Source organism: Physeter macrocephalus, chromosome 18 (assembly GCF_002837175.3).
Source record: "Physeter macrocephalus isolate SW-GA chromosome 18, ASM283717v5, whole genome shotgun sequence".
Taxonomy (NCBI): Eukaryota; Metazoa; Chordata; class Mammalia; order Artiodactyla; family Physeteridae; genus Physeter; species Physeter macrocephalus.
Genome location: NC_041231.1, coordinates 4,569,337 through 4,594,619, shown reverse-complemented (window position 1 = coordinate 4,594,619; position 25,283 = coordinate 4,569,337). Strand labels below are relative to the sequence as shown.

General features: G+C 63.9%; 3 protein-coding genes and 1 long non-coding RNA gene across 8 annotated transcripts in view; 2 read left to right on the top strand and 2 right to left on the bottom strand.

The window, feature by feature from the left end:
• Positions 1-288: 288 nt before the first annotated feature.
• Positions 289-9,312, top strand: PKP3 (plakophilin 3). 2 transcript variants are annotated; one of them, XM_055080224.1, is made up of 15 exons: positions 289-429; positions 1,893-2,088; positions 2,864-2,884; positions 4,281-4,357; positions 4,454-5,085; positions 5,174-5,297; positions 5,786-5,990; positions 6,280-6,454; positions 7,072-7,189; positions 7,264-7,434; positions 7,522-7,707; positions 8,004-8,157; positions 8,369-8,561; positions 8,660-8,747; positions 8,934-9,312. In XM_055080224.1, exons 1-15 carry the CDS (start codon positions 349-351, stop codon positions 8,967-8,969), a joined length of 2,457 nt encoding a protein of 818 aa, XP_054936199.1. In that variant the 5' UTR covers positions 289-348; the 3' UTR covers positions 8,970-9,312. The 2 variants fall into 2 exon arrangements, with proteins under 2 accessions (XP_054936199.1, XP_007118701.3); XM_007118639.4 differs by lacking the exon at positions 2,864-2,884.
• Positions 9,313-10,171: 859 nt separating this feature from the next.
• SIGIRR (single Ig and TIR domain containing) lies at positions 10,172-16,031 on the bottom strand. Of its 4 annotated transcripts, none has more exons than XM_055080227.1 (10): positions 14,330-16,031; positions 13,240-13,438; positions 12,818-12,865; positions 12,601-12,698; positions 12,360-12,500; positions 11,819-11,962; positions 11,428-11,530; positions 11,213-11,363; positions 10,802-10,991; positions 10,172-10,501 (listed from the first exon to the last, which is right to left on the bottom strand). In XM_055080227.1, the coding sequence occupies exons 1-10, from the start codon at positions 14,334-14,336 to the stop codon at positions 10,338-10,340; spliced, it is 1,245 nt and encodes a 414-aa protein (XP_054936202.1). In that variant the 5' UTR covers positions 14,337-16,031; the 3' UTR covers positions 10,172-10,337. The 4 variants fall into 4 exon arrangements, with proteins under 4 accessions (XP_054936202.1, XP_007118699.1, XP_028335547.1 ...); XM_007118637.3 differs by lacking the exon at positions 12,818-12,865 and having other exon boundaries at positions 12,601-12,734; positions 14,330-14,478; positions 15,788-16,031; XM_028479746.2 differs by lacking the exon at positions 12,818-12,865 and having other exon boundaries at positions 13,240-16,031.
• Positions 11,478-12,535, top strand: LOC129391545 (uncharacterized). The gene is made up of 3 exons (XR_008615872.1): positions 11,478-11,559; positions 11,880-11,978; positions 12,398-12,535. It is a non-coding gene; the product is annotated as an uncharacterized lncRNA (long non-coding RNA).
• A 2,898-nt stretch (positions 16,032-18,929) lies between the features above and the next one.
• The window catches only part of ANO9 (anoctamin 9), a 20,821-nt gene continuing 14,467 nt past the window's right edge, over positions 18,930-25,283 (bottom strand). Inside the window, exons 16-23 of the mRNA XM_028479764.2 lie at positions 21,873-21,930; positions 21,675-21,772; positions 21,431-21,558; positions 21,197-21,349; positions 20,322-20,469; positions 19,646-19,747; positions 19,481-19,574; positions 18,930-19,358 (exon numbers count right to left, since the gene is read on the bottom strand). Of these exons, the coding sequence (XP_028335565.1) occupies positions 19,074-19,358; positions 19,481-19,574; positions 19,646-19,747; positions 20,322-20,469; positions 21,197-21,349; positions 21,431-21,558; positions 21,675-21,772; positions 21,873-21,930 (1,066 nt within the window). The 3' untranslated portion in view covers positions 18,930-19,073. The remainder of the gene's footprint in view (positions 19,359-19,480; positions 19,575-19,645; positions 19,748-20,321; positions 20,470-21,196; positions 21,350-21,430; positions 21,559-21,674; positions 21,773-21,872; positions 21,931-25,283) is intronic.

Sequence of the window (25,283 nt, the reverse complement as noted above, 5' to 3'; positions counted from 1 at the left end):
GCGCCTCCTCTCCATCCTGTGGCTCTGACCCCATCAAAGCCCCTTCCACCCCTCTGCGGCCCTGTCCCACCACCCAGGGCCTCCGGACCCCAGCTGCAGTCTGCCCCCCGAGGCCTGCTGCCCTGCCAGGTGGGCCCAGGCGACTCGACTCGGGTGAAGGGCGGGCCTCCAGGCGCACTCAGCGCTGTACAAACTTGTATCCCGGGCTTTTTCCACACAAAACACATCTCCCAGGGAAGCAACCGGTCTGATGAGCTCGCTGCGCGTGCGGGCGTTCCCACCCCGCCCTCCCGGTACCCCGGCAGTCCTGTCCCGCACTGAGGCCCCGACGGCAGTGCTGGGCCCGGGATGCAGCCCAGGACTCCTCAGCCGGCGGCGGAGGCCTCTGGGATGAGCCCGGGGGCCGGCAGTATCTGGACCGCCAGCAGGGTAGGTCGCCCACTGTGCATATCCCCTGAGCCGGGAGGTTCCACCCCAGGGTTCACCTTGTCCTTCCCGGGGACCCTCCCCTCCCTCTCTCACGCCCCATGCTGACCTCTGACTCCCACCCCAGCACCGACCTCACCCCTAGGGCTGCCTTCTGACCCCGACCCCGCCTTGCCCCCAGGCCACGGCCCCCAGCCACCACTCCCACCTGGGCTCACGTCCCCTGCCTTCAAGGGGCCAGGGCCTCCCATGGGAGGGAAGGCCCGTGAGGGTGGCCCCAGGGCGACTTTTCCAGGGGAACCCAGGAGGTACATGAGGCCACTCAGCCCCCACTCAGTCCGCCAGGGCCCTGTCCTGGATCCAAGCCAGGCCTACACGGGAGGCCTTGGAGTGGGCGGTCCAGCCGGCCGTGGCGCTCCAGGGAGACCTCCTTGGGGCGAGCACTGCCAAGCCTGGCCCTCCCACTCCCGCACCTCTGACTGCTGGGCCTCCCTTCTCCCCACCACTCCGACCCCTCATACTCCTGGCTCGCCTGGACTCCTGGGTTCTCCCCGTGCACGCCAGATCCTGCACCCCCAGCCAGGGCGGGAGGGCCCCTCTGAGTCAGCCCCCTGGGGCGGCCCCGCCTGCCCCTGCTGAGCTGAGCCTTGACTCATGGGCTGGGAGAGGCCTCCCACCTCCGTAGCCTCGGGTGGCGGGGAGCCCAGGAGGGCTCTGCAGAGGCGGGGGACTGGGGCACTTCCGGAGTCTGCAGGATGGAGGTCTGGAGGGTCAGGATCCTGGGGCGGGCCCGTCTCGCCTCTTGCTTCTGGGGTCTCTTGGGCACCAAGGACCAGGACGAGGGCCCCATAGAGCCCCCTTCCACCCTAAAGCTCCACTCCAAGCCTTTTATTCTCAACTCTGTCCCTTAGCACTTGACCCCTGCTAGGCCTCACTCCAACCTCATGGCTGCAGCGCCTGGTCCTTGGAGTTACCTGGAGCCCCCAGCTCCCCAGGGAGGGGGAGCCCCCGCCCTCAGACCCCCCGAGGTGGCCTCCCTCCGCCCTGCCCTAATGCTCAGAACAGTAGGCCCAAAGGACGGGCTGTGGCCTAGCCCAAAGGACCGGCTGGGAACAAAGGGCCCGGACCCCTTCTGCCCGGCCCTGGGATATGAGCTGAAGGAGGGGGAACACGCAGCGCCTGTTCTTCCGCCCAAATTCCACCTTAAGCAGGCGGTAGCCCCTCCCTCCCACCTGGCCCAGGTGTCCCCGCCCCTAGCTGAGCTCAGGGCTGGGCGGCAACGGTCTCGGTCTCCGGGCCAGCCCTGGGCGAGGCCAGCAGGGAGGGGACTTCGGGGACAGGGCCGCGCGGGAAGAGACAGCGGAGACAAATCGGGCTGGAGGTGGCGACCGGGCCCCGGCCAGGCAGACCCGGCCCCCGTGCCCGCCGCCATGCAGGACGGTAACTTCCTGCTGTCGGCCCTGCAGCCCGAGATGGGTGTGTGCTCCCTGGCGCTGCCCTCGGACCTGCAGCTGGACCGCCGGGGCACCGAAGGGCCAGAGGCCGAGAGGCTGCGTGCAGCTCGCGTCCAGGAGCAGGTCCGCGCTCGCCTCCTGCAGCTGGGTCAGCAGCCTTGGCAGAACAGGCCGGCCCAGCCCGACGGTGTGGCCAAGGAGGCCAGAGGTAGGCAGACGCTGGCCGGGTGCCCACGGTGGGTGGCGGGTGGAGGTGGCCCCGGCGGGCGTGGTGGTGCGAGGGCCGGTGTGGTGGTGCGAGGGCCGGAGGCCGCGGTGGGGCCACCCCGGACTCAGCTCCCTGACTCACCCAGGCCCGCCTTGAGTCACCGCCCTACCCCTCTAGGCGTGGGAGAAGCCAGAGGTGAGGCCTCCACCTCCTGGCAGGGACCCCGGGGTCCTCCCCGTGAGTCGAGTTGGGCCTCACCCGCCCACTGGGCCCTGAGCCTCCCGCCCCCCCCCCAGGGGGGGCACGGGAGAAGTGGCACGTGGCCGGCCAGGTCCATCTCTGTCGGCAAACCCGGAACACGCACGCGTCCCGTCCCACATCCCACGGGCTCACACACACAGTCTCAGAGACACGCAGACACACACGTCACTCCCCTGGAGACACAAACGCAGAGACACAGACGCCCAGACTCTAGCGTCCACCCCCCCATGCCCCACGGGACTGAGCAGACAGAAAGGTGAGGGGCGGGGTCTGGGACTCCTGGAGGAGAGCCACGACGTCTGGGCCAGGGTCTCCCTGCGGAATTGCGGGGCGGGCCCTGCTGGGGTGACCCGGATACTCTCCGTGAGAGCAGCGGGTGGGGGAATGCCCCTCAGGGCCAGGCAGCCCCCTGTGTAGGAACCCCGGTTCGTGCACGGGGCACGTGCGCGGGTGTACGTGAGCGTGTGCAGCACCTTCAGGGCACTTCTAGAAATGCCGTTTCCTCCCTTGCCAGGCTGCAGCAACAGGGACCGAGGTTAGACAGTAAGAGGAGCCTCCAGGATGTCAGGGGCCGAGACCCCGCTTCACAGTGGCTCGCGTGATCTGCACAGGGCCCTTCCCAGTACTGGCGGCCAGCTGCTGGTCGGGGGATAAGCGGGTCAGCCAGCACAGGGGCCGCCAGGGCTGCCTGGATTCCTGCGTCCTCCCCTCCCTGGGCCTCAGCCTTGCTGGTGGCCAAGTTGGGCGCCCAGGGGTCATGGGGTAGAGGAGGGAGTAGGGAGGGGTCAGTTACCACCCTGGCTACCCTGGCAATTAGGGGAAAGAGGATTATAATTTGGGGCTGGGGGCCGTGCCCCCCCAAGGCTGAGCCTCACTAGCGTCAAAGGGTTAATAGTCCCTGCCCAGAAGCCTCATTAACCAGGGCCTGTCTGGGGAGCGTGCTGGGTGGGGGAGTCCCCCCAGACCTAACTGAGGCAGAGGTTGGGGGAGGGTCCAAGGCCCCCCCCTTCCCTTCACCCTCCCCCTGAATCCCTTCAGCCAAGTCACTCTACCCCGGCCTCTGGGGGATGGGACTCGTCCCCCTCCAGGTGTGGCCCCAGCAGGGACTCTAGCAGAGGCTGACCACTCCCGGAACACCCTCCCCATCCAAAGACCCCGCCCCTGGCATTGCCCAGGTGATGCCCCCCCAGTCCGTTCCCACTGTTCTGCCTTGGCTTGACCTTTGCCCAACTCTTCTCCGGGTGTTCTCAGCTCTTCCTACACACCCGACCGGCCACACCGTGTCACCTGTCATCCACACATTCATTCAGTTGTCCCTTCAGCATCCATCCGCCCCGCCATCCTCCCGGCTTAGATACCCCTTCACACACCAGTCAGTCTGTTCATCCAACCACCCATCCTTCCGATGGTCCAACCCGCCCTCCCCCATCTCTCCCCCCTCCCCCCTCCATCCACCTGCCTGGCTGTCCACTCGCCAAGCAGGCGGGCTGCTGCCGGTGTCCCCGGTGTGGGTGTGGCTCGGCCAGGTGGGTCAGGGGACTGCGCCTCAGGGCACTGGTCCAGGGAGGCTGTGTGTCCGCGGCGAGTGACCAACAGCACAGGATGGGCTCCCGGGAGGTCAGTGTGGCTTCCTGGGGGCGGTGGCCAGCCTTTGCGCCCTGGCAGGGATCGGGGAGCTGAGGAAGGAGGCCCTGGCACACTCCCCGGGTAGCCGGGAGGTCAGCAGCGTGAGCACATCCGTCCCCCGCTGAGGGGGCACAGCTGGAAGGGACGGGGGCTGTGGGGGGATGACAAGGCCACGGCAGGACCAGAAGCCAAGGCACCTGTCCCAGAGTCCCCTGGCCTCCCCACCAGGGCTCAGGGCAGGAGGGGAGGCAGGAAGCCAGTGCCTTGCCGTCGGCCCAGCCAGGCTGTGCTGTCCCTGTCCGCAGGCACGTGCCGGGCTCAGTACCACACCTTGCAGGCCGGTTTCAGCTCCCGCTCCCAGGGCCGGAGCGGGGACACCTCGGTGAGTGACAGCCCGGAGTCCTGTGAGGGAGGCTCTGGGGGCTCCAGCGTCAGGAAGCCCAGCGCCCCTCACTGCCCTCCCCTCCCTGCCCCACAGACCTGCCGGCCCATCGCCAGGCCCACCCGCAGCCCCGTCTCCTGGTCCTCCTGCTCGGCCGTGGACCTGAGCTCCGGTCGAAGGCTGAGCTCAGCCCAGAGTGCAGGCAGTGCCCTTGGGGCCGCAGGGTATGGGGGTGTCTGGCCCGCCGCGCCCCTGCCCACCCGGCCCGTGTCCTGCCACGAGCGTGGCGTGCTGGGGAGCCGGGCGGATCACGACACCTTGTCCCTGTGCTCGCTCAGGCTGGGGGCCGGGGACCCGGACGGCCGCTACGGAGTGGTGGAGGGGCAGCTGCAGCCGGCGGCTGCCTCCACCTACAGGGCCTTTGCCTCTGAGCGCCGGGCCAGCTCCAGCTCTGGCCGGGCTGGGGGCCTGGACTGGCCGGAGGCTGCCGAGGGGCCGCCCAGCCGAACCATCCGTGCCCCCGCCATGCGGACCCTGCAGCGGTTCCAGAGCAGCCACCGCAGCCGTGTGGGGGCTGGGGGAGTGCCAGGGGGCGTCCTGGAGCCCGTGACCCGGGCACCATCTGTGCGCAGCCTCAGCCTCAGCCTGGGCGACTCGGGCCACCTGCCGGACACGCGTGGGCTGGACAGCTACGGTGGCCACCGCACTTTGCAGAGGCTCAGCAGCGGGTGAGCTGGGCCTGGCTCGGGGAGGGGGCTTCTGCCATGACCCTGGTCTGTCCCCAGGCTCAGCCTGACCCGTCCCTTTTCTCTGCAGCTTTGATGACATTGACCTGCCCTCGGCAGTCAAGTACCTCATGGCCTCAGATCCCAACCTGCAGGTGCTGGGAGCAGCCTACATTCAGCACAGTTGCTACAGTGACACAGCAGCCAAGAAGCAGGTGACCGCCCTGCTTACCGCCCTCATGGGCCCCTCACTCACTGCCCTCTGTCTGGCCCCTGACCACCCCTCACTGATCCCCAAGCTGCCTGGGCAGACCCCACCTGCCCAGGGCCTCCTCAGCAAAGGACGGGCAGGAGGGACTGACTTGCCCAAAAATCTGAGTACACCTGCACACGCCTGCGCGCTTCTGCTCACATTTGCGCGCATCTGCACACACCCGCGTACGTCGCCATACACCTGCACGTGTATGCACACGTCTCTATGTACCCGCACACACCTGCACGCACCCGCGTACATCTCTATACACCTGTGTGTGTATGCACACGTCTCTATATACCTGCACACACTTGCACACATCTGCATATTTCTGCACACATCTCCAAACACCTGCACAGGTACTCACCCATCCACGTACACCTGCAAACGTTTGCACATACCCATGCAGCGTGTGCACGCGTGCTAACACCCGTGTGGCTATGCCCACAGGCTCGCAGCCTGCAGGCCGTGGCTAGGCTGGTGAAGCTCTTCAACCACGCCAACCAGGAGGTGCAGCGCCACGCCACAGGCGCCATGCGCAACCTCGTCTACGACAACGCGGACAACAAGCTGGCCCTGGTGGAGGAGAACGGCATCTTCGAGCTGCTGCGTTCGCTGCGTGAGCAGGACGACGAACTGCGCAAGAACGTCACAGGTGGCCCTGCGCCCCGCCCGCCGCTCTACCGCCCGTCCCTCGGCCCCCGCGGCCATCCCTGTGGCACGTCTCTTTGGGGCTGGACTCCGGCCCCAGGCCCCGTGTCCCTAGGCGTCCTCCTCTCTGCGCTCTTGCGGCCCCGTGACCCTACACGTCCCACTCAGCCTCTCCCCAGAGAGGCTCTTGGGTGAGGCTCGAAGTGCCAGGCGGGGCCCTGGGTACCATCCCCGGAAGAGGCGGAGGGGCTGGAGGGCCGTCCCTGACCACGGCCTCGGCCCACCTCCCACAGGGATCCTGTGGAACTTGTCCTCCAGTGACCACCTGAAGGACCGCCTGGCCCGAGACACGCTGGAGCAGCTCACAGACCTGGTGCTGAGCCCCCTCTCAGGGGCCGGGGGACCGCCCTTCACCCAGCAGAACGCCTCGGAAACGGAGATCTTCTACAACGCCACGGGCTTCCTCAGGTGCGCCGGGCAGCAGGCAGGGGAGGCCCAGAGAAGGGGCGTTAGGATCTGAGGTCTGAATGACAAGGCGGGGCCACCGGGGGGGGGTGGGCTGGGAGAAGTGGGCAGCGAGGCAGAGGCGCTGGCGCAGGAGGGGGACGGGCCGCCAGGTGTGGGCCCCGGCCAGACGTCGACAGACTGGGGGCTGCGGGCTCAGATTTCTTTAAATCAGGGATTTGATCTGATGTTTATAACCCCCCGGAGCCCCGGACACTCTGAGAAGGGGCTGGGGGATGGGCATGCGGAGGTGCCGACGGGCCGAGCCCGGCTCGGGGGAGTGGGGGGGGTGCTCCGGACCCCAGCCCTGGGTGGTGTGGGCCCCGGCCAGACGTCGACAGACTGGGGGCTGCGGGCTCAGATTTCTTTAAATCAGGGATTTGATCTGATGTTTATAACCCCCCGGAGCCCCGGACACTCTGAGAAGGGGCTGGGGGATGGGCATGCGGAGGTGCCGACGGGCCGAGCCCGGCTCGGGGGAGTGGGGGGGGGTGCTCCGGACCCCAGCCCTGGGTGGGGCCCTGTGGGGGGGGCTCTGCCTGCGGCCCCAGCGGGGGTCTCCGGTCTGCCTCCATCCAAAGGAACCTCAGCTCGGCCTCCCAGGCCACTCGCCAGAAGATGCGTGAGTGCCACGGGCTGGTGGACTCCCTGGTCGCCTATATCAACCACGCCCTGGACGTGGGCAAGTGCGAGGACAAGGTGAGGGTCAGCCAGTGCCCCGGGGCCCGAGGGGCTCCAGCCTGCTCTGACCGAGGGCCGCCCTCTGTCCACAGAGCGTGGAGAACGCCGTGTGCGTGCTCAGGAACCTGTCCTACCGCCTGTACGACGAGATGCCACCGTCGGCCCTGCAGCGGCTGGAGGGCCGAGGCCGCCGGGATACGGCAGGGGCGCCGCCAGGCGAGGCAGTGGGCTGCTTCACGCCACAGAGCCGGCGGCTCCGAGAGGTGGGTGCGGGCCTGGGCAGGCGGGCGGGCGGGCGGAAGCAGGGATCCCGGGTGACCTCGGCTGACCCTCCACGCCCTCCTGCCCAGCTGTCCCTCACGGCCGACGCGCTCACCTTCACCGAGGTGTCTAAGGACCCCAAGGGCCTGGAGTGGCTGTGGAGCCCCCAGGTCGTGGCGCTGTACAACCGGCTGCTGCAGCGCTGTGAGCTCAACCGGTACACGACGGAAGCGGCTGCCGGCGCGCTGCAGAACATCACTGCAGGCGACCGCAGGGTGAGGTGGCCTGGGACCACACCTGGCCACGCGCTGGGGCGCGAGGCACTGGAGACGCAAGGGGTGAACGGGGGACAGGAGCCTGCTCTCCCGGGCTTTACGGTGCATCGGGGGGCCAGAACTTCAGAGCGAGAGAGGAAGGCAGGCAGGATGCGGCTGGAGGATGCCACCTCCGGCCCCCGGGGTCTGCACTGAATTTAAGGAAGGTGCCGGGAGGGTTGGGCCAGGAGGGAGCAGACCCGGGGCCTCCGCGGGGCGCCAGCACCCGTTCTCACCAGCCCCTCTCCTGCCGGCAGTGGGCGGGAGTGCTGAGCCGGCTGGCTCTGGAGCAGGAACGCATCCTGAACCCGCTGCTGGACCGAGTTCGGACCGCTGACCACCACCAGCTGCGCTCGCTGACGGGCCTCGTCCGAAACCTGTCCCGGCATGCCAGAAACAAGGATGAGCTGTGTGAGTGCAGCTGTCCCGAAGCCTGGCTTCTGCCTGCCCCGGGGGCTGGGCGCATGCCTGGACTCTGCTGCTCAACCGGCCGGCTTCTGGGAAGCCAGAGCTGGTGGACAGACAGGCGCGCCGGCTCCCTGGGGGAGCAGGGAATGGCAGGCGCCAAGGGGGCGGGGCAGGGGGCGGGCAATGGAGACTGACCGCCCCGGCCTCCTGGCAGCCACCAAGGTGGTGAGTCACCTGATTGAGAAGCTGCCCGGCAGCCCGGGTGAGAACTCTCCCCCGGCCGACGTGCTGGTGAACATCATAGCCGTCCTCAACAACCTGGCGGTGGCCAGCCCCGTGGCCGCCCGAGACCTGCTCTACTTCGATGGGCTCCACAAGCTGTTCTTCATCAAGCAGAAGCGGGACAGGTCAGGGCCCGAGCCCCGTGCCCCCTGCCACCCCCCAGCTTGCCCTGCCTTCTGGCCAAGCCTGTCACCCCACTGACCCCTGCCCCCTACCCCCCCAGCCCTGACAGTGAGAGGTCCTCCCGGGCAGCCTCCAGCCTCTTGGCCAACCTGTGGCAGTACAACAAGCTCCACCGAGACTTCCGGGCGGTATGTTCCCGCGGTCCAGGGCAGGCGGGGCTGTGAGTGTGGGACGTCGGCACAGGGCGGCAGGGAAGGACACGGAAACCCGCGTGGCCCAAGGCACCCATAAGACCAGGGGCTCGCTTCCAGCACACTCGGGGGGACGGGATGCGAAGCAGCAGCGCCCTGACTCCAGGCCCCTCTCCACTGCAGAAGGGCTACCGAAAGGAAGACTTCCTGGGCCCGTAGGCGAAGCCTTCCTTGGAGAAGGAGTGTGCGACGTGACCCACCTCCGAGGGAAGGGCTCAGCTCAGTGCTGCTCGCCAGCTAGCCTGGAGGAGAAGGTTGATGATGGCCCAGGGGCTCTCGCTGGAGCCCCGTCCACGTGCAACTTGAAGGCCTGGGCCGTGGGGGAGGGGACGGGGCTTGCGGCTGGGGAATTGGCTTCTGCAGGGCAGGGGGTGGGGCAGGGCTTGAGGCTGCTCTGATGCGTGGGGTGGTGGCCAGGTCACACTGGCAGAGGTGGCACTGGCTGTGGCCCGGCAGTGCCTCGGGACAGCCAGCAATGGGAATAAAGGTGGCCGTGAACACAGCAGCCACAGCCCCTCACGCTTCTTTGGTTGGTCAGACTTGGGGGTCGGACCCAAGGCCTCAGCAACGTCCCCCAGCGCAACCGTGCCTGCCCCTTAGGACACTCCCCGCTGGGCCCATACACGGGCCTCTCCAGGTCAGGGGACCCAGGACAGGGAGGAGGGCGTGTCCAGCAGCAGGAGAGCTGGCGGAGAGCATGGAGGAGATGTGGCAGGTGGCAGAGGCAGCCCCAAGCCAAGTGAGACGCAGGAACAGCAGAGCGGAGTACCTCGTCTGCAGAGGAACGAGCGCTTCCGGGGCAGCTGTGACTCCTGGCCTCGGCGCTGCCTGCCGGGCTGTGCTCACGTGGCAGGTGCATCCAACACCTCTCCCGGCCCTGCCTTCCCGGGCCCAGAGGTGCCCTGACAGGTATACCTATGCTGCCTGAGGCTTGGGGTTCAGTAGGTTCTGGGACCTCTCTCCATCTCGCCAAGCCAGGCTCTTTGCTTGTAAAGTTCCCACCGCTATTTTTACAACAACAGGCATTTTTTGCAAAGCTCAGAACCTGAAGTCTCTAAGGGGCCTGCCCCCCAGGGACTGTCCGTATCAGAGTGGGACCGGGAACAGTCACGGCCCCAAGCAGGGAGACCTGAGGAGGCCACTGCAAGAGACATGCCTGAGCTGGCTCAGGACGGAGGAGGATGGGGAGAGGGTGGGCTTGAGTGGGCACCAGATGCGGTGACCAGGTGGCCATGGAGCGAGAAAAGGGAGGGATCCAGGGCCCTGGAGTGCCTGAGACGGAAGTGAGAGGTGGGGTGTTCTGTTCAGGACGCTGCATACCGCCTTCCCGCCCCAGGAGAGGAGAGGCCGAGACCTGGGCAGGATTCCAAAGGACTTTATTTCTGGCACAAGGAGGGTCACTGGGCCCGCTCTCTTCCCCGAGGTCCCCGGGCTGCAGGTAGACAGGGCTTGTGGTCCTGCTGAGTGGGAAAAGAACACCCCAGCCCTGCCCCCCGCTGTCCCTGGTGATCGTCCAGGGGGCAGGCGCTACACGTCATCCTCCGACACCAGGCAGTAGAAGTCCGTGCGGGCGCTGTAGTTTCGGGAGCCAAGGTCCGACACATCCACTTCACTGCCCTGGCCCTCTCCAAGCGAGACCCCACTTGCACGCGGTGGAGCTGCTGGCTCCCCAAAGACAGGCCCTCGTACACCTGGGGAGGGGTACCGCCAGGCCTGAGGCTGGGCTGCCCACAGCCTGCCTTCTGCCAGAGTCACTCCCTGCTGCCCCTCCTGCATGGTGGCATTTGAGGTCCTGGAGGTTCCCAGTCAGGCCCCGGGGCCTGACCACCTTCATGGAAAGAGTCCGTGGGAGGTGCTGGGAATTAAGCCCATCCACCGGCTGCAGGGAGCAGTCCCTGCCGCCTGGCCCCTATTTGGGGCTCCACCTTATGCAGCCCCCCTCCAACTCAGGCTGAGCTTCTCAGGGTCAGGGGTGGGGCCGGTGGGCATACCCAGGTCCCCCTCAGGGTCAGGGTCCAGCTCCGGGTCCAGGGTCCGACCCTCTGGGACCCGGCCTCGCACAATCAGCATGGGGTCCTTGTCATCCTGCAGCCGGGTCTGGGGGTCTCCCTCCATCGCTCTGTACTGCACCTTCCGTGGCAACGCCAACTGTAGCTCTTTCCAAAAATCGGAGGAAGGTGTCTGGAGACCAAGGTGGGGCAGTTAGCGAGCGTGAACAATTGAGGGGGGGTGGGGGGGTGCCAACACGGAAAGACCCGGGGGGGGGGGGGGTGCCAACACGGAAAGACCCTGGTCTCCTTGGCCCCAAAGAGCCCACTCCTCTGGGCGGCTGACCATGGCACCTCCGCCCACGGGCTCCCATCCACAAGCCCCCTCCCTCCCCGCCCCCTGCCCCTCCGCACCACGGAACCGGGCCTCCAGAGCAGCAGGGTCACCAGGTGGCGATGCTGGCGCAGCAGGCGGAGCGCAGGGTGTGCGGGGTCGCGCCGCTGGCCCTCGAAAGTGATGAAGATGGGTCTGCGCGTGAGCTCCAGCAGCCGGCACAGGCCCTCCCTGCGAGGGCGGCACCGTCAGTGGGGGCGCAGTTGGGGCCCACCCAGCCCCGCGCGGGACCCACCGGAAGCTGTGACTGCACCAGGCCCGGCCGAGGAAGGCGTCGGACAACACCACGACGAGGCGCCGGCAGCGGCTCAGGTTCACCAGGAGGTCGGCCGACGGCTCTGAAGGAACCCGGGCATCGGCGGGGTCGGTGCGAACGGGTCCCTAGGAGGGGCGGGGCCCTAGCCTGGGCCTGAGGAGGACCCGAGGGGGCGTGGCCCTGGGAAGCCGGCATCTGGGCCGGAACAGGGGCGGGGCCCGAGGAGAGATGGGGCTGGGCCCTGGACGGGGAGGAGGAGGGCTTGAGGGGCGGGGCCCTGGAAAGGCGGGGTCTGGGCCGGAACAGGGGCGGGGCCTGCGCCCCGGATCGGGGCTGGGCCCGAGCGGAAAGGGGCAGGGCGCCGCGGTACCCGCGCGCGGCAGGAGGTCGCGGTCGTCCAGAAAGAGCTTGTAACCCCGACGCCGTTCCAGCTGCGGCTTCAGGATGAAGTTCACGAACTTCCGGTCCTCGGGGCTGTCGCTGTAGGAGACGTAGGCGTCGTAGAGCTTCCCGTCTGCGGACGGCGGCGGGTCAGCGCGGCCGCTTTCCAGGCCTAGGCCTGCCACCCTCGGGGCCCCCTCAACCTCCCCCCTTGTGCCCCAAGGGCCAGGCCAGCCCCCCAGACGCAGACCCAGCAGATCTAGGCCCCGGGCCCCGCTTAGATCCCTCCTCAGCACAGGATTCCGAGTGGAGCCCTGGAACCAGGCTACCGTGGCCCCCTTCTTACGGCCCTGTGCCCTCCTGGGCTGCACAGAGACACCCCCCTTTCCTGGACTGGGATCTCATCAGTGCCCACCAGGGACGGATGCCTCCTTGCCCCCACCTCCAGAGCCAATCCCCCCCACCCAGAGCTGAGCCTAGGGAGGCCCCGTGGCTGACTCCGCCTCCCCATCCATCGGCGCCCCACGCACCGTTCATCTCCACCTCCCCATATGTGTCTTGGTACCAGAGCAGCACATTGAGTCGACACTTCACGTATAGCAGCGCTGCCAGGAGCAGGGCCAGCAGGACCAGGAGTGAGGCCAGCACCGCGGCCACATGTCCAGCCAGGCCTGGGGACAGAGCCACTGACTGAGCCACCCCCCGCACCCTCCAAGCCTAAAGGCTCCCCAGGCCTCCCTCCTACCTTCTACCCCACCGGAGCCCACTCACCAGCTCTCCAAAGAGTGAAGGAAGAGGAGCTGATGTTCTGGACGGAGCAGGTGAAGGTCCTGAAGTCCTCAGGACTGGTCAGGTGGATCCCCAGGGCACTGGACACAAGCACCTCTGACCAGTTGGCCTTGACCCTGGGGAGACCAGGCCCCACCCCCTCACCTGGGGCCCGACAGCATCACTGGATGCCCCAGAGCCCCACTTGTCCGGGACTCACCCCGAGAGGCTGCAGATTTGGGCCTCCTGGGCAGTCCTTGGCCATGAGCTAAGAGAAATGGCCAGAACATGAAGGGGGTGTGGCTCTCTTTTGGGACAGTCACCCTAATCCTGGGTCTGGGTCCTGGGGGTCCTCAGATCCTAGGCTTGGCCCGATGGTCAATGAGTAATTCAGGCTGTAGGACTCTGCTGGCACCCATGGCCCTGGGCAGGCTACAGGGTGAGTGTCCAGAGGGGCCATCTGTCCCTGCAGTCACTGACTCTTAGTGTGCATCCAGAGTGGCACTCTACCCATGTCATGTCTGGCCAGTCACTCCCCAGCCCATGTCCAGGTGATTACAGACCAGGATGTACGTCAGAGAGGCCACTGGGGGTGGGTATATCCAGCGTGGTCACCTGACCCTGGACACCCTCATCTCTTACCAGGAGTCCTCATGGAGGTCATAGTGGCTTCCATTGCCCAGCAGCAGCCCATCTTTCAGCCACTGGACCGAGGGCAAGGGGCAGTGGGGCCCAGAGGCCACCGAGGCCGTGCAGTTCAGAGTGACCACACTGCCCAGGGCAGGCCACAGGAGCTGGTTTCCAGATGGGGAGAGGAAGTCAGGGGCCCTGTCGCAGGCTCCTGCAGAGAGAGGACCCAGTGGGTTCGCTGTGCCCACGAGGCCAGCCTCCCACTGTCCACAGGTGGTCTGTGGGCCAGGAAACAACCAAGGTGGCCAGTGGCCTGTGCTGCTTGGTAGCCACACCATGTCTGTCCACAAGTCCCACGGGGGACAGGGCCTGGCATTTGGCACATCTTACCCCAGCAGCAGCTGGCTCTTAGGTGTTCTGCCTGCCCTGGATGTGGCTGCCAGTCCCCAGAGAAGATGTTAGCGTGGAGTCATGGCTGAGCTGACCCAGCACCGCCCCCAGCTCGGCGGGGCCCACCTAGCTGCCTGTCTACCCAGGACGTGGGCCAGCACACATTTCCTGTGTGCACCTGTCGCCCACTGCTCCGAGGCCCAGGCCCCGGCCCCTCTGCTGGACACCAGTGGTTTGGGGGAGTCAGGGGTTGGGTGTCAGCACCTTCCACCTGGTATGGGAGCTGGGGGTTCCAGGACCCTCTACTCCTGGCCACAGGCAAGCCGTCTCACCTCCCCAAGATCTGAACTTTCTCATCTTTAAACTGGGGTGATGAGCCGGAGGCGGTAGTCATAGAAGACCACCATCGTCTTGGTAGTGTGGTCTCCCAGCAGCCCGCCCCCAATGGCCCCCCACCAGCGCCCACTCCCGGCATCCCTGGGCTTTACTGACCCCCACGAGCCTGGTCTAGAGGCCTTGGGCGGGAGAGGGTGAGGGCCCATTCTAACCATGGGGTCAGGACCCCGGGCCATAGGGGAGGGGCAAACCGAGGTCTTTGTACCCCTGGCTTGAGGCCAAGCAGAGAGGCCAGGCCACACTGCAGCGTGGAGCCAGCCTGAGGGGCAGGAGGTGGGAGTGGAGCCCGTGCCCATATCCCTCTCTGACCGTCTACCTGCCATGGTCTGGCCGGGGCCTCAGCGAGGCAGGCTGGACACTGGTGCCACCCACAGCTCCCCGGGGCTCCTTGGCCGAGCAGACTGATCCCTCAAGGGCTGGGCAGGATTCACTCTCTGTCCTTGTGGCACCGGGACGGGTCAGAGGCTGCCGCCATCCCCGGGAGCAAATTAAACAAGAACAGGATAAGTTAACGTGTAACTCTGGCCACTGAAGCACTGCCTCTGCCCCAGCTGCCGCGTGGAGGCCACAGAGCACCAGGCACAGCCTAGACCGCACGTCGTCTGCCCCAGGGACACCGTGACAGCCCAGGGTGGGACAGCACTCCCGGCACCCCTCGTGAGCCCGGGAGCTGGCCCCGTTCCCAGGTCCCCTGGGACAGGGCTGCCACATACAGGCAGGGGGGCTGCGGTACAGCCGCATTCAGCCTGTACCGAGGCTCCGGGGGGCTTGGGGTTCTCCAGTGACCTGGGCTGAAAGGCGGGGCACGAAGCCCCAGTGTCAGAGCCCTCGAGGAAGACTCCTTGGCAGCCGGGCCTTGGGCATCTCCTCCCTGGCGCCCAGCGGGTATTTACTGGGCATCTAGTCCTCCCCCTCTTCCCTGCTAAGTGGATACACCAGGGCCCCAGCTCCTTCAGGCCCTCCCCCAACCCGTGGGGCCCCTGAGGCTTTGCAGGGACGAGTCTTAGCCTGGCCCCCATTCCTTCGGCACGGGTGACCCGATGTGGACCCGTGATCAGCTGGAAGCCCCTGGTTTGGCTGGGCTGGAATTTCCTCAGAAATCGGTGGAGCATCAGGCTCGTTCCCGGGGGGGCTGGTGCAGAGGGTCCTTCCAGAAGTCCTTTGGGGTGGAGGGCAGTCCTGGGAAGGCCCTTGAAGCAGGAGGACCCCCTGAGGGCTATGGGAGGCTGGGCTGCTCACACCCCCTCCCCCAGCCCAGCGGGTCCCAGGGCAACTCCTACAGTGGCCCGTTGGCCTCTAACCTCAGAAGACCTCCTACCCGTGGAAAGGCAACCTCGGACCCTCCTGGAAATTCAGGCCAAACCACATGGCCAGGCGACAGGTGTCCCCCTGCACGCCCTCCGCTGCAACCCTCCCTGTCTTCTGTCTGGTCTCTGTGTTGTACACCCGCCCCCTGCACGCCCCACACACGCCTGCACTAAGCTCTTGGTCCCCGTGCACACGTGCACACGCCCCACACCTCCAACACTCTGGCAGTCCACATGCCTGGCACACAACCACGAGCACCTGTGCACACCCCGCGCCTCACACCCACCCTCAGCCTCCCATCACCCCTCGCTCTCTCACTGGCACACACGCACCACGCACACACAAGCCACATGCTTTGCGGGCCTCCCCTCAGCCAGGCCTGCTTTCGAGGAGAGGGCTCAGGCCGGAAAAGGCATCCAAGGACGAGAACACAGGCTCACGCTGAGCAGCGAGGACACGAAGTCACCTGGTTCCAGCTCTTTCCTCCTGAGGAGGGGATGTCCGTCACTGAGGTCATTCACGTGTGCTTGGGAGCAAACTGTTTGCTCGGCTGGACCCCTGGCCCAGTCCAAATCACCACGGCTGCCCCAGAAGCATCGCCAAGCACGGCGAGGACCTGGCTTTTGTTTGTGCGTTTTAATAAGAACTTTCCCCGTAGCTTCCTGGCTTTGCAGTCACATCCTCTCCTCAACCTAAACCCCACCCAGGCACCCACCCTCCTCCCCAGCGGGCTGGCGGGCAGGCGGGCAGGCGGGCGGGCAGTTGGTGGTTCTCCCCGCCAGCCCCGCCTGCCCCCCTCTTCCTGTAACTCTGAGTCAAGCGGCTCCTTCCTCTAGGGCCCGCCCCAGCCCACCCCGGCACCGGCACCGGCACCGTCCTTCCCTTCCCAAGGCTAGGCCTGGGCGAGCGGGGAGGTGGCAGAAGGGCTGGGGGCCACGATGATATGTAGGGGTCCTGGCCAGCGGACCCCAAGTCAGGGCCGTCCTGCACACGCCTGAGGAGCTGGGCAGTATGGCCTGCTTCCCGTCCCAACACCCAGGAGACCGGGGGAGGGGGGTCTCCACGTAGCTCCCCTGGCCCCATTGAGCAGCCCTGATGTACCTCTGACCTCTGACCTGCCAGGGTGATGGGTGGGGCTCCTGTGGAAACTCTCACCAATAACGGGCCCTTGAGCAGGGCTCTCTGGCCCCCTCCCTGTCCACCTCCCAGGTGTAGCCCCCAAATGGTGAGCAGTTACAAGGGGGCTGGGGTATCACATGGACCTTAAGCCTCCTCTTCTAGATAAGGAAGCAAACAGGAGGCCTCAGCAAGGCTCCCAGCTCTGAGCCCAGGTGGGGGAGAGCCGATATCTCCTGGGGTCACAACAGACTCCCTCGCACGCCCATCCCGGACTGACCTGGAACTCAGGGCCCAGCACTGGTGGCTGATGGCGCTGCTCATAGCAATCAGGCAGGGTCCCCTGTGGTCCCTGTCCCTGCCCTCACCCCCCCAGGGGCAGAGCATCCTCGCCGCAGCATCAGCTTTCCTACATCCTTAATCTGACCCTGTCCAAGGCCCCCTGCTCAACGCCCCCGTCGGCCCCGTGGCCTCCAAGACCCTTGGACGATGGTGCATCTTGGGCTCAGGGTCCAATAGAACTGGAAGAAGTCCTGACTGCGCCCCTTCCCCACCGAGCCGCAGCTCCTCCAAGGTGCCCCAGCGGGCCCTGAGGCTGAGTGAGCGGCATATGCACCTGATGGACAGGCTAGTGGCCGCCAGCAGTCAGTGACCTGCCCGGGACACGCAGGCAGGAGGCAAAGAGCTACGTTCTCCCTGGTGTCCCCACCTGTTTGCTGCCTCTCAAAGCTCCTGCCAGACTGCCTGCCGCTCTGCAAGCCCACCCGCACCACCACCTCACAGCCGCGACTGGGCACCCCGCCCCTTTGCTAACGTCCACCCTCACCCTCCCTTGTCCCCCAGGCCCACTCCGCAAAGTGAGCAGAAAACCCCACGTCGCCTCAGGCACTCTCGAGAACAGCCCTTCCGAATCCGAGCCCGCCCCCTGCACCGCCCACCGCGCTCGGCCTCACCCGCGCGGCTCCTAGAAAGCCCTAGCCCCTCCCACCTTCCGGCCTCACGCGGGCCCTCCGCCTCCCCGGAGCATCGGCGTCGGCCTGGCCGCCGGGCGCGCGCCCGCGCCTTGTCCCAAGGCGCGCAGCCGTCTGATTTGCTGCTCAGCACCCCAGTCTCTGAGCGACTCTCCCTCATCTGGGACCGGCGGCCCCTCTGCGCCTGGCGCGTGCTTCATCCCCGGACGTCTGTCCCGAAGGAAAGAACTTGCACAAAGCGCTGTGGCCCCGCGAGCCGAGAGGCCCCCTCCTGCACCCCCGGGCCCGCCACACACCCCACACCCGCGCTCCGCCTTCCCGGAGGGGCGTTAGTACCACCGCTCTCCGGGTGGGGTGAGCCGGGCAGGGCGCGCACGGAAGGGCGGGGCGCACGGACGGCTGTAGCTCCGCCCGGACACAGGTGCGCAGCGGCTCCAGCAGGTTTCTCCGTCCGCCCCCGGCGCCCTGGGAGGCCTCGGGCCTGGGCTCCGACTTTGGGGCGGAGGCGGGGTCGCTCCGCGCCTCTGCGCTCCTCTTCCCTCTACTGGCCGAGGGCCAAGTCGGGCGGAGCGGGAAGAGCCACCCTCGCTCCCGCAAGGCCGGAGGGGCCGGAACGAGGGTGAGCTCGGGCTTCTGGGCGACGCGGGCAGCGGGCTCGGCTCCGAGGCGCTTCCTGCGGAACCGCACCCGCCACGGCCCAGAGGCTCCCCGGAGCAAAGGGCGCCTCGGCCCCCCAAGCTCCAGGCCCGGTTCTGGCTCCCGGGAGCCGGCGACCTCCACTCACCTCCGCAGGTAGGAGCCGCGATCGCCACTCACCTGCTGCCAAGACCCGGGGCTTGCGTGGCCGCGAGGGTGGAGCGGCTCACCTGGGCCAGGTGCGCAGCGGCGACAGCCCCAGCGACGGTGGCAGGTGCAGCTCCGCCCAGCAGCCGGGGCGAGGGCGGACCCAACTGTCCTGCTTCGAGCCTCAGGCTGGTGTTCAAGAAGGTCCTGCGCTCGGCCCCCTGGAGCCGCGGCCGCCGCGCCTGGGGGCAGAGGCCAAACCGGCCCGACCAGCCCCGAGAGTCTCGGTGCCCTAGGAACTCCTCGGAAATTCCACCGTCCCCAGGAGCACCTGGTGCGGTTCTGCCCTTCCTCTCAAGCTCTTTGTCTTCCTCTAGGAAGACTGCCTTGACTCCCGCTCCTAAACCCTAGGTGCAGGGAGGGTAAGATATCTGTAAGGCGCCCCTCACTTGGAAGCCCACGGAAAACCAGAGGAGCGCGTAGGCTACCACGTTCCGGGCCTTTCCCCATCACGGCCTCAGTTGCCCAGCTAGCCCTGAGGGCAGACGTCATCGGCCAGAAGCCCAGAAATTAACACAAAGCAGTTTTATTTTATTAGAGAAAAATCTGCTGGTTGAGGGGAGCCAGTAGGGTGGGGCAGGATCTGGGGCCCAGGAAACTGGGCCAGTTTTCCTGTCGAGAAGGCATGAGAAGACCCCCTCCTCCCCCAACCCCCGCCCCAGTTCTCTGGGTGGCAGGGGTCACTCAGAGTTCAAGTCAGGCAGTACCAAGCCTGAGCCCTCACAGGTGAAACAGGCCTCACAGACCATGGACAGGTGTGCAGCTCACAGACACCCCAAACATACAGGGGCTCCCAGGACCCCCGCATATACGCGGGTCTTCTTAAAGCCCGCCCCCCCACACACACAGCCAGGGCCGGGGTGGGCGGTGGTGGCAGCAGCTCTGCGTCTTGGCCTCTTGACCGGCTCCGGGCCCGCTCCGCGTCTGTGCTCTCCGGCGGCCGGTGTCTCTGGTACCTGGGGACTCAGGGCCAGGCCCCACCCCAGGCCCCGGCAGCCCCGCCTCCCCAAGTCTCTGGTGCTTCTTCTTCAGGACTTCATTCTTCACCGACTGAGGCACATCAGGCACAAACCAGGCAGCAATGAGCTTGGCGCATAAGGCCACGTGCTGGGAGGAGGGACAGAGTGGGGAGGTCAAGATGCGCAGCGCAGGGGCTCCAGGGGGCAGGGGCCCAGGGAGGGCTGGAGAGAGCTGCCCCGCCCTGGGGCCCGTCCCCAGTGTTGGCTCACCTCGAAGAGGATGAGAAAGGCTAGGCGGATGGCCAGGAGGAACCAGGACTGCTCAGTGAAGCTGGAGTTCTGAGCGGTGCCATAGTCCCGGTACCTGGGGTGGGGAGCATCTGAGGTCAGGGGTCAGGAGTTCAGAGGGTGCTCACAGGGGACGGGGATCCAAACCTGCATTCGGTCACATTCTCTGAGCCCTCTATTTCAACAGGATTCTGGAAGTCCTTGGTGTAGAACACGGACAGGCTGTGGTTGACGTAGCCCGTGAGGCAGCTGGGGGGAGGGGGAGAGGAGTTTGGTGTGGTCCCTTCAGGCTTCTGGGGTGCTGGCTTGTAACCAACCCCTGCCTGGTGGGGGCCATCAGGGTGGGCCACAATGCAGACCCCCGCCTTCACCTCTGTACATGGGAGAGGGGCCCCTGGGGGAGGCTGAAGGGACTTGCAGGTGCCACCACCTGCCTTGCGTGCCAGGGGCCGAGGCTCCCTTGCCAGCCTTCCTCAGGGAGACCCCTGGAGACCTACCCCCCTGCAGGGCTGGAGGAACTGGGTGAGGACAGCATGCAGACCACTAAGGGTCTGCCTTTGGAAGGGGAGCCATTCCAGTGTCACTTGCTCAGAAAACAGCTGGTTCTGGGACGTTGATCCCCTACTGGGGTCCCAGTCAGCACTCCCGGGGTCCACCCAGGGTGTGCAGGTTGCTGTGGGAGGGCAGCCCACCCCAGGCAATACTGTTAGCATCGAGCCCTTCCCTGGGGTCCCCTGGGGCTGGGCCATGGTTGGGCCAGTTTCCCAGGGGCCTCTGGACAGTTTGAGGCTCCCCCAGGGGCTGTGTGGCGGTGTCCCCTTACTCGACTGCAGGGTGGGCCCCCTGTCGGCACGGGCCATAGCGGTACTTGTACACCACTCGGGGGATGAACTCAGATGTGAAGGCGACGACCATCCCGTTGGCGATGACCGCCAGCACGCCGATGATCTCCAGCACCTGCAGCCAGGTCCCTGGGCCACGGCGGGGGGTGAGGCGTGCACTGTCTCCCCGCCCCTCCCGCCCCCCGCCTCTGTTGATCCCCCGAAGCCGGGAGCCTGGATGGTCAAGGGCCTCAGCACGCCTCTGCCTGTGGCAGCCGCAGGGCCAGGTCCCTGATGAGGAAGACCTGGGCCAAGGCCAACAGAGAGCGGCCTCCGCTCTCCTGCACCCCTCTTCTTGACATGGACAGGGAGGGGGTCAGGTCTCCGCCCCCCCATCTTATGCCTGAACCTTGCAGCTGCCCCAGGCCTGCTCCGCCTCCTGGGTCCCCTCCCCAGGGCAGACCCCCTTAACCTGGTCTCAAGACTGAGGCGTCCCTACCGCCTGGCCTGTGTCCAACACCGCATCTCCTTGCTTCATCCCTGACACCTGTCTACCTCACCAAGGCCAGTCTAGGTGACTAAGGCCATCTGCTGTCGGTCCCTGTCCCCAGCTGCTGGGCCCCTCTCCCTCAGCGCCCTGAGAGTCAAGCCGTTCTGCACGGCCCTGCGGGGGCGGCTACTGGCCCTTCAATGGGACCCCTGAGGGGGGAGCGGCCGGCCAGGTGCCTGCCAGCCCCGCCTCTTCCTGGGGCCTGAGCCCTGCCCCCATGGCTTAGAGCGGTCGTTTCAAGGAGACTGGCGTGGCCCCAGCGCGCCTCGCTGCTCCCGTCCCCTGGCTGGAGCGCCCGCCCTCCGGCCGCCCCGTCGGGCCCCTGACCGATGTCCTTGGCCTTGCGGGGCACCAGGCGCCGCTGCAGCCAGACCATCTTGATGGCGTCCAGGCGGATCTCCACGAGGTTGCTGAAGAGCGCCAGCAGCGGGGCGAGCGGGAAGGCGGCCACGAAGATGGTGGTGAAGCCGTACTGGATCACTGGGGGTGGGGGTCGTCACCGTGGGCCCCCGCGCGGCGCCCGCCCCTCCGCCCACCAGCCCCCCGCCCCGCCCCGCGTACTCATCTCCATGAACTCGTCGAACAGGCTGAAGGTGTTGACCAGGCTCAGGCGGTAGTTGCGCTGCCAGTGCCTCAGCTCGGGGTCCTGGGACGTGGCTCGCATGAAGCGACACTTGTGGGCCAGCCACCTGCGGGCGAGGAGGGCCGGGTGGGGGACGGGGAGGCGGCTGAGGGCCCCCCGGGACTGCTGGCTCTGGGGTCCCGCGGGTGCGGGTGGCGCCCCGGGAGGAAGGCTGGTCCTCACGGGCCCAGGTACTCCATGCAGTTGCTGAGCGTTTGCTTCAGACTCATGATGATGGCCATCTGCACGAACAGGTCCATCATGCAGCCGCTGAGATGGCACTGCGGGGGCAAGGGTGGGAGGTCAGGCACGGGGCCTGGGGGTGACCAGGGGGGTGGGGCAGTTCCGGAAGAGGGCAGTAAGGCCTCCGGACAGACTGACCTCCTCCAGCTTCCACAGCCCTGCCAGGCGCACGGACTTCCCGGGGTTACCGTTGATCCTGGGAAGGGCAGCGAGGCTGAGAGAGGGGGCGGGGCAGGAGTGGGAGTCGGGGAGCAGTGGGGCCTGGAGGGGAAGGAAGGAGACCCGCCCGCAGGTGAGCAGAGGCTGGGTGCTGGATGCACAGTTTGTACCCAGACCGGCCTGCGGGCGCGCAGGACCGCAGGGGACCTCTCAGCTAGCTGATCACAGGCTCAGAAAAGGCCGTGAGGAGGGGCCTCAGTTTCTCCCCATGGCAACTGTGCACACCGGGCTACTTTGTGTTTCAGTCACCTGATTTCCACGATAAAAAAGGTGTATTAAACCAAACGTTGGGCTCAGGCTCAATGGTGAAATCCTGCAAGCACTCCTGTTACAGTTCATGACAACTACTATTCCGGAATAGTGTAACTTTGCAAAGGAAAAACGTTGTAGAAAATACGATTATATATCTGGGAAACCAAAATAAATCAGCTGAACGATTGGGCAGATAAATCTACTGAAAAATGTTCAGAGTGCATATAAAATTGATACCAAGCTCAACTCCCTTTTGCTTTCCCAGGTGCAACAAAACCACTAAGAAATGTAGCAGGAGGAAATATCTGTCGCAGATAGCAGCAAAAACTATAAAATAGAGTGAAATTCACAGGAAATATGGGGGACCCATAAGAAGAAAACTATAACACAGCTAAAGAACATTAAAACAAGACTTGAATAGAGAGAGCCTTGTTCTTCGATAGAAAAACGTGGGCTTGTATTTTTGTGACAGACGGAATGTCAGGCCCCCAAAGATACCACATCCTAATTCCTGGAACCTGTGAATATGTTATCTGACATGGCAGCTGGTATTAAGGTTGCTAATCAGCTGACCTTAAAATGGAGAGATAATCCTGGATTATCTGGGTGTGCCCACTGTAATCACCAGAGTCCTAAATGAGTAAGAGGGAGAGCCAGAGAGATGGCAGGATGAGAAGGACTCAGCCTGACACCACTGGCTTTGCAGACACAGGAGGAGGCGGGCCAGGCAGCCTCTAGAAGCTGAGAAAAACAAGAGTATGCACTCTCCCTGAGGGCCTGCAGACAGAACACAGCCCTGCTGACACCTTGATTTTAGCCCAGTGAGACCCATTTTGGACTCTTGGCCTCAAGAACTGTATAATGTGTGTTGTTTAAAGCCACTAAGTTGTGGTCAGCAATAGAAAATTAATACAGTATATGTCAATTCTCCCTAAAAGAATGTATAATTTCACTGCAATCTTAAGCTAAATCCCACAGAATTTTGATGGAGTTTGACAAACATTATTTTAAAGTTCACCTAGAAGAATAAACATGTAAATAACTACAAAAAAGGAAAAGTGAAAAAGAAGAGAAAAAGAAAATTAACACTAGACCTATCTGACAGGAAAGCATAACAGTAATAATTACACAGAAAGGTACTAGACCAAAATTATCAGAATCCACGAAACACCAAAATATTCAAGTGAATGATGGAACCTGGTGTGTGACAGAAGGGTGGTGGTGGCGATGGAACAGTCAACAAATGGTTTGGGGATAACTGGCTGTCACTTGGAAAACAACAAAACAGGCTTCCCCCCTTTGCCGCCTGGAGCAAAACAAATTCATTGTGAATCAAAGATTTAAATGTTAAAAATGTTGAAGCCATAAGCATCTAAGGGAAATCACAGCTGAACATGTTTTTAATGTTGAGGCGAGGAGGCCTTTTTGAGCACGGCATGAAAAACAGGAACTATAAAGAGACACACTGATAACCTTCGTGACAAAAAAGAAACCGCCTCCAGAGAAACACGAGTGACTGCATAGGCTTTTGCCTTCTTTTCCCAGGGATGCCACATGCAGGGGCAGTACACAGAAGGCGCCAGACTCAGGCTTCTATCTGCCCCACCACCTGCTGACTGTGCGACCCTGAGATAGTTTCTTAACCTTTCTGTGCCTCGGTCTACTCATCTGTGAAATGGGGTTTAGAGAGTCCCTACCCCATAGGGCTGTTGTGCAGATTAGAGCTGATGAATGTGAGGCCCTTAGGATAGAATGGGTGAGTGTCAGCAGACGTGAGTTATTATAGACATATCCCATCCTGCCAGGGAAAACCAACTCAGTCCTTCGTTCTTCAGTATGAACGGACAGCTACAGATCTTCAGTCACGAGGAAAACCAGCTGTATAAAAGAGAAGGACTACGATAAAGGAACAGGAAGATGAACCCTTTAGGAAATGAGATAATGAGGAAACAGATGAGAACTTAAGGGGAAAAAAGAACATTGATATCCTCAAGAAAGTACTGTATCTATGGAAACAAGAAAAGGACACTATAAAAAAAAAAGAATAAAAACCCTCTTGGAAATTAAGACTTTAACTGTTAAACTTAAAAAAAGAAAACAGGGACTTCCCTGGTGGTCCAGTGGCTAAGACTCCGCATTCCCAATGCAGGGGGCCTGGGTTCGATCCCTGGTCAGGGAACTAGAACCCACACGCCGCAACTAAGAGTTCGCATGCTGCAACTAAAGATCCCACGTGCCACAACTAAGACCCGGTGCAGCCAAATAAATAAATAAATAAACATTTTTTTAAAAAAGGCAAAAAGACAAAGTGAAGGAAATCTCTCCAGGTGTGGAATGTAAAGACACAGAGATGGAATATATGAGAGAAAAAGATAAGAAACCCAAGAGGACCAGGCATTCCATAGAGAGCAGAGGGGAAAAAAATATTTTTAAAAACCTAAGGAAAAAAAAACCCAAAAAACTAAAAATAGAACTACCACCTGAACCAACAATCCCACTACTGGGCATATACCCAGAGAAAACCACAGTTCAAAAAAATAAAATGAAAAGCTGGTTCTTAGAAATGCACAACCTGCCGAGACTGAACCAGGAAGAAACAGAAAATATTTCTGGGCTTCCCCGGTGGTGCAGTGGTTGAGAGTCCGCCTGTCGATGCAGGGACACGGGTTCGTGCCCTGGTCTGGGAAGATCCCACAAGCTGCGGAGCGGCTGGGCCCATGAGCCATGGCCTCTGAGCCTGCGCATCCGGAGCCTGTGCTCCACAAAGGGAGAGGCCACAACAGTGAGAGGCCCGCATACCAAAAAAAAAAAAGAAAATATTTCTATTTTCTATAGAAAATAGAACAGTTTTCTATTGAACGGACCAATCACAAGCACTGAAATTGAAACTGTGATTAAAAGTCTTCCAACAAACAAAAGCCCAGGGCCACATGGCTTCACAGGCAAATTCTATCAAACATTTAGAGAAGAGCTAACACCTATCCTTCTCAAACTCTTCCAAAAGATAGCAGAGGGAGGAACACTCCCAAACTCATTCTACGAGGCCACCATCACCCTGATACCAAAACCAGACAAAGA

What these genes read in the sequence shown, in the direction of transcription:
- PKP3 (XM_055080224.1), top strand. Translation starts at nt 349, where the DNA reads ATGCAGCCCAGGACTCCTCAGCCGGCGGCGGAGGCCTCTGGGATGAGC. An exon ending in TGTGGCCAAGGAGGCCAGAG is followed by an intron (nt 2,089 to 2,863) that starts GTAGGCAGACGC and finishes CTCCCTTGCCAG; the next exon opens with GCTGCAGCAACAGGGACCGA. An exon ending in TGGGCAAGTGCGAGGACAAG is followed by an intron (nt 7,190 to 7,263) that starts GTGAGGGTCAGC and finishes CTCTGTCCACAG; the next exon opens with AGCGTGGAGAACGCCGTGTG.
- SIGIRR (XM_028479746.2), bottom strand. Translation starts at nt 13,565, where the DNA reads ATGGTGTGGCTACCAAGCAGCACAGGCCACTGGCCACCTTGGTTGTTT. An exon ending in GACCTCCATGAGGACTCCTG is followed by an intron (nt 12,699 to 13,239) that starts GTAAGAGATGAG and finishes GCTTGTGTCCAG; the next exon opens with TGCCCTGGGGATCCACCTGA. An exon ending in TCTGGAGGCCCGGTTCCGTG is followed by an intron (nt 10,992 to 11,212) that starts GTGCGGAGGGGC and finishes CTTGGTCTCCAG; the next exon opens with ACACCTTCCTCCGATTTTTG.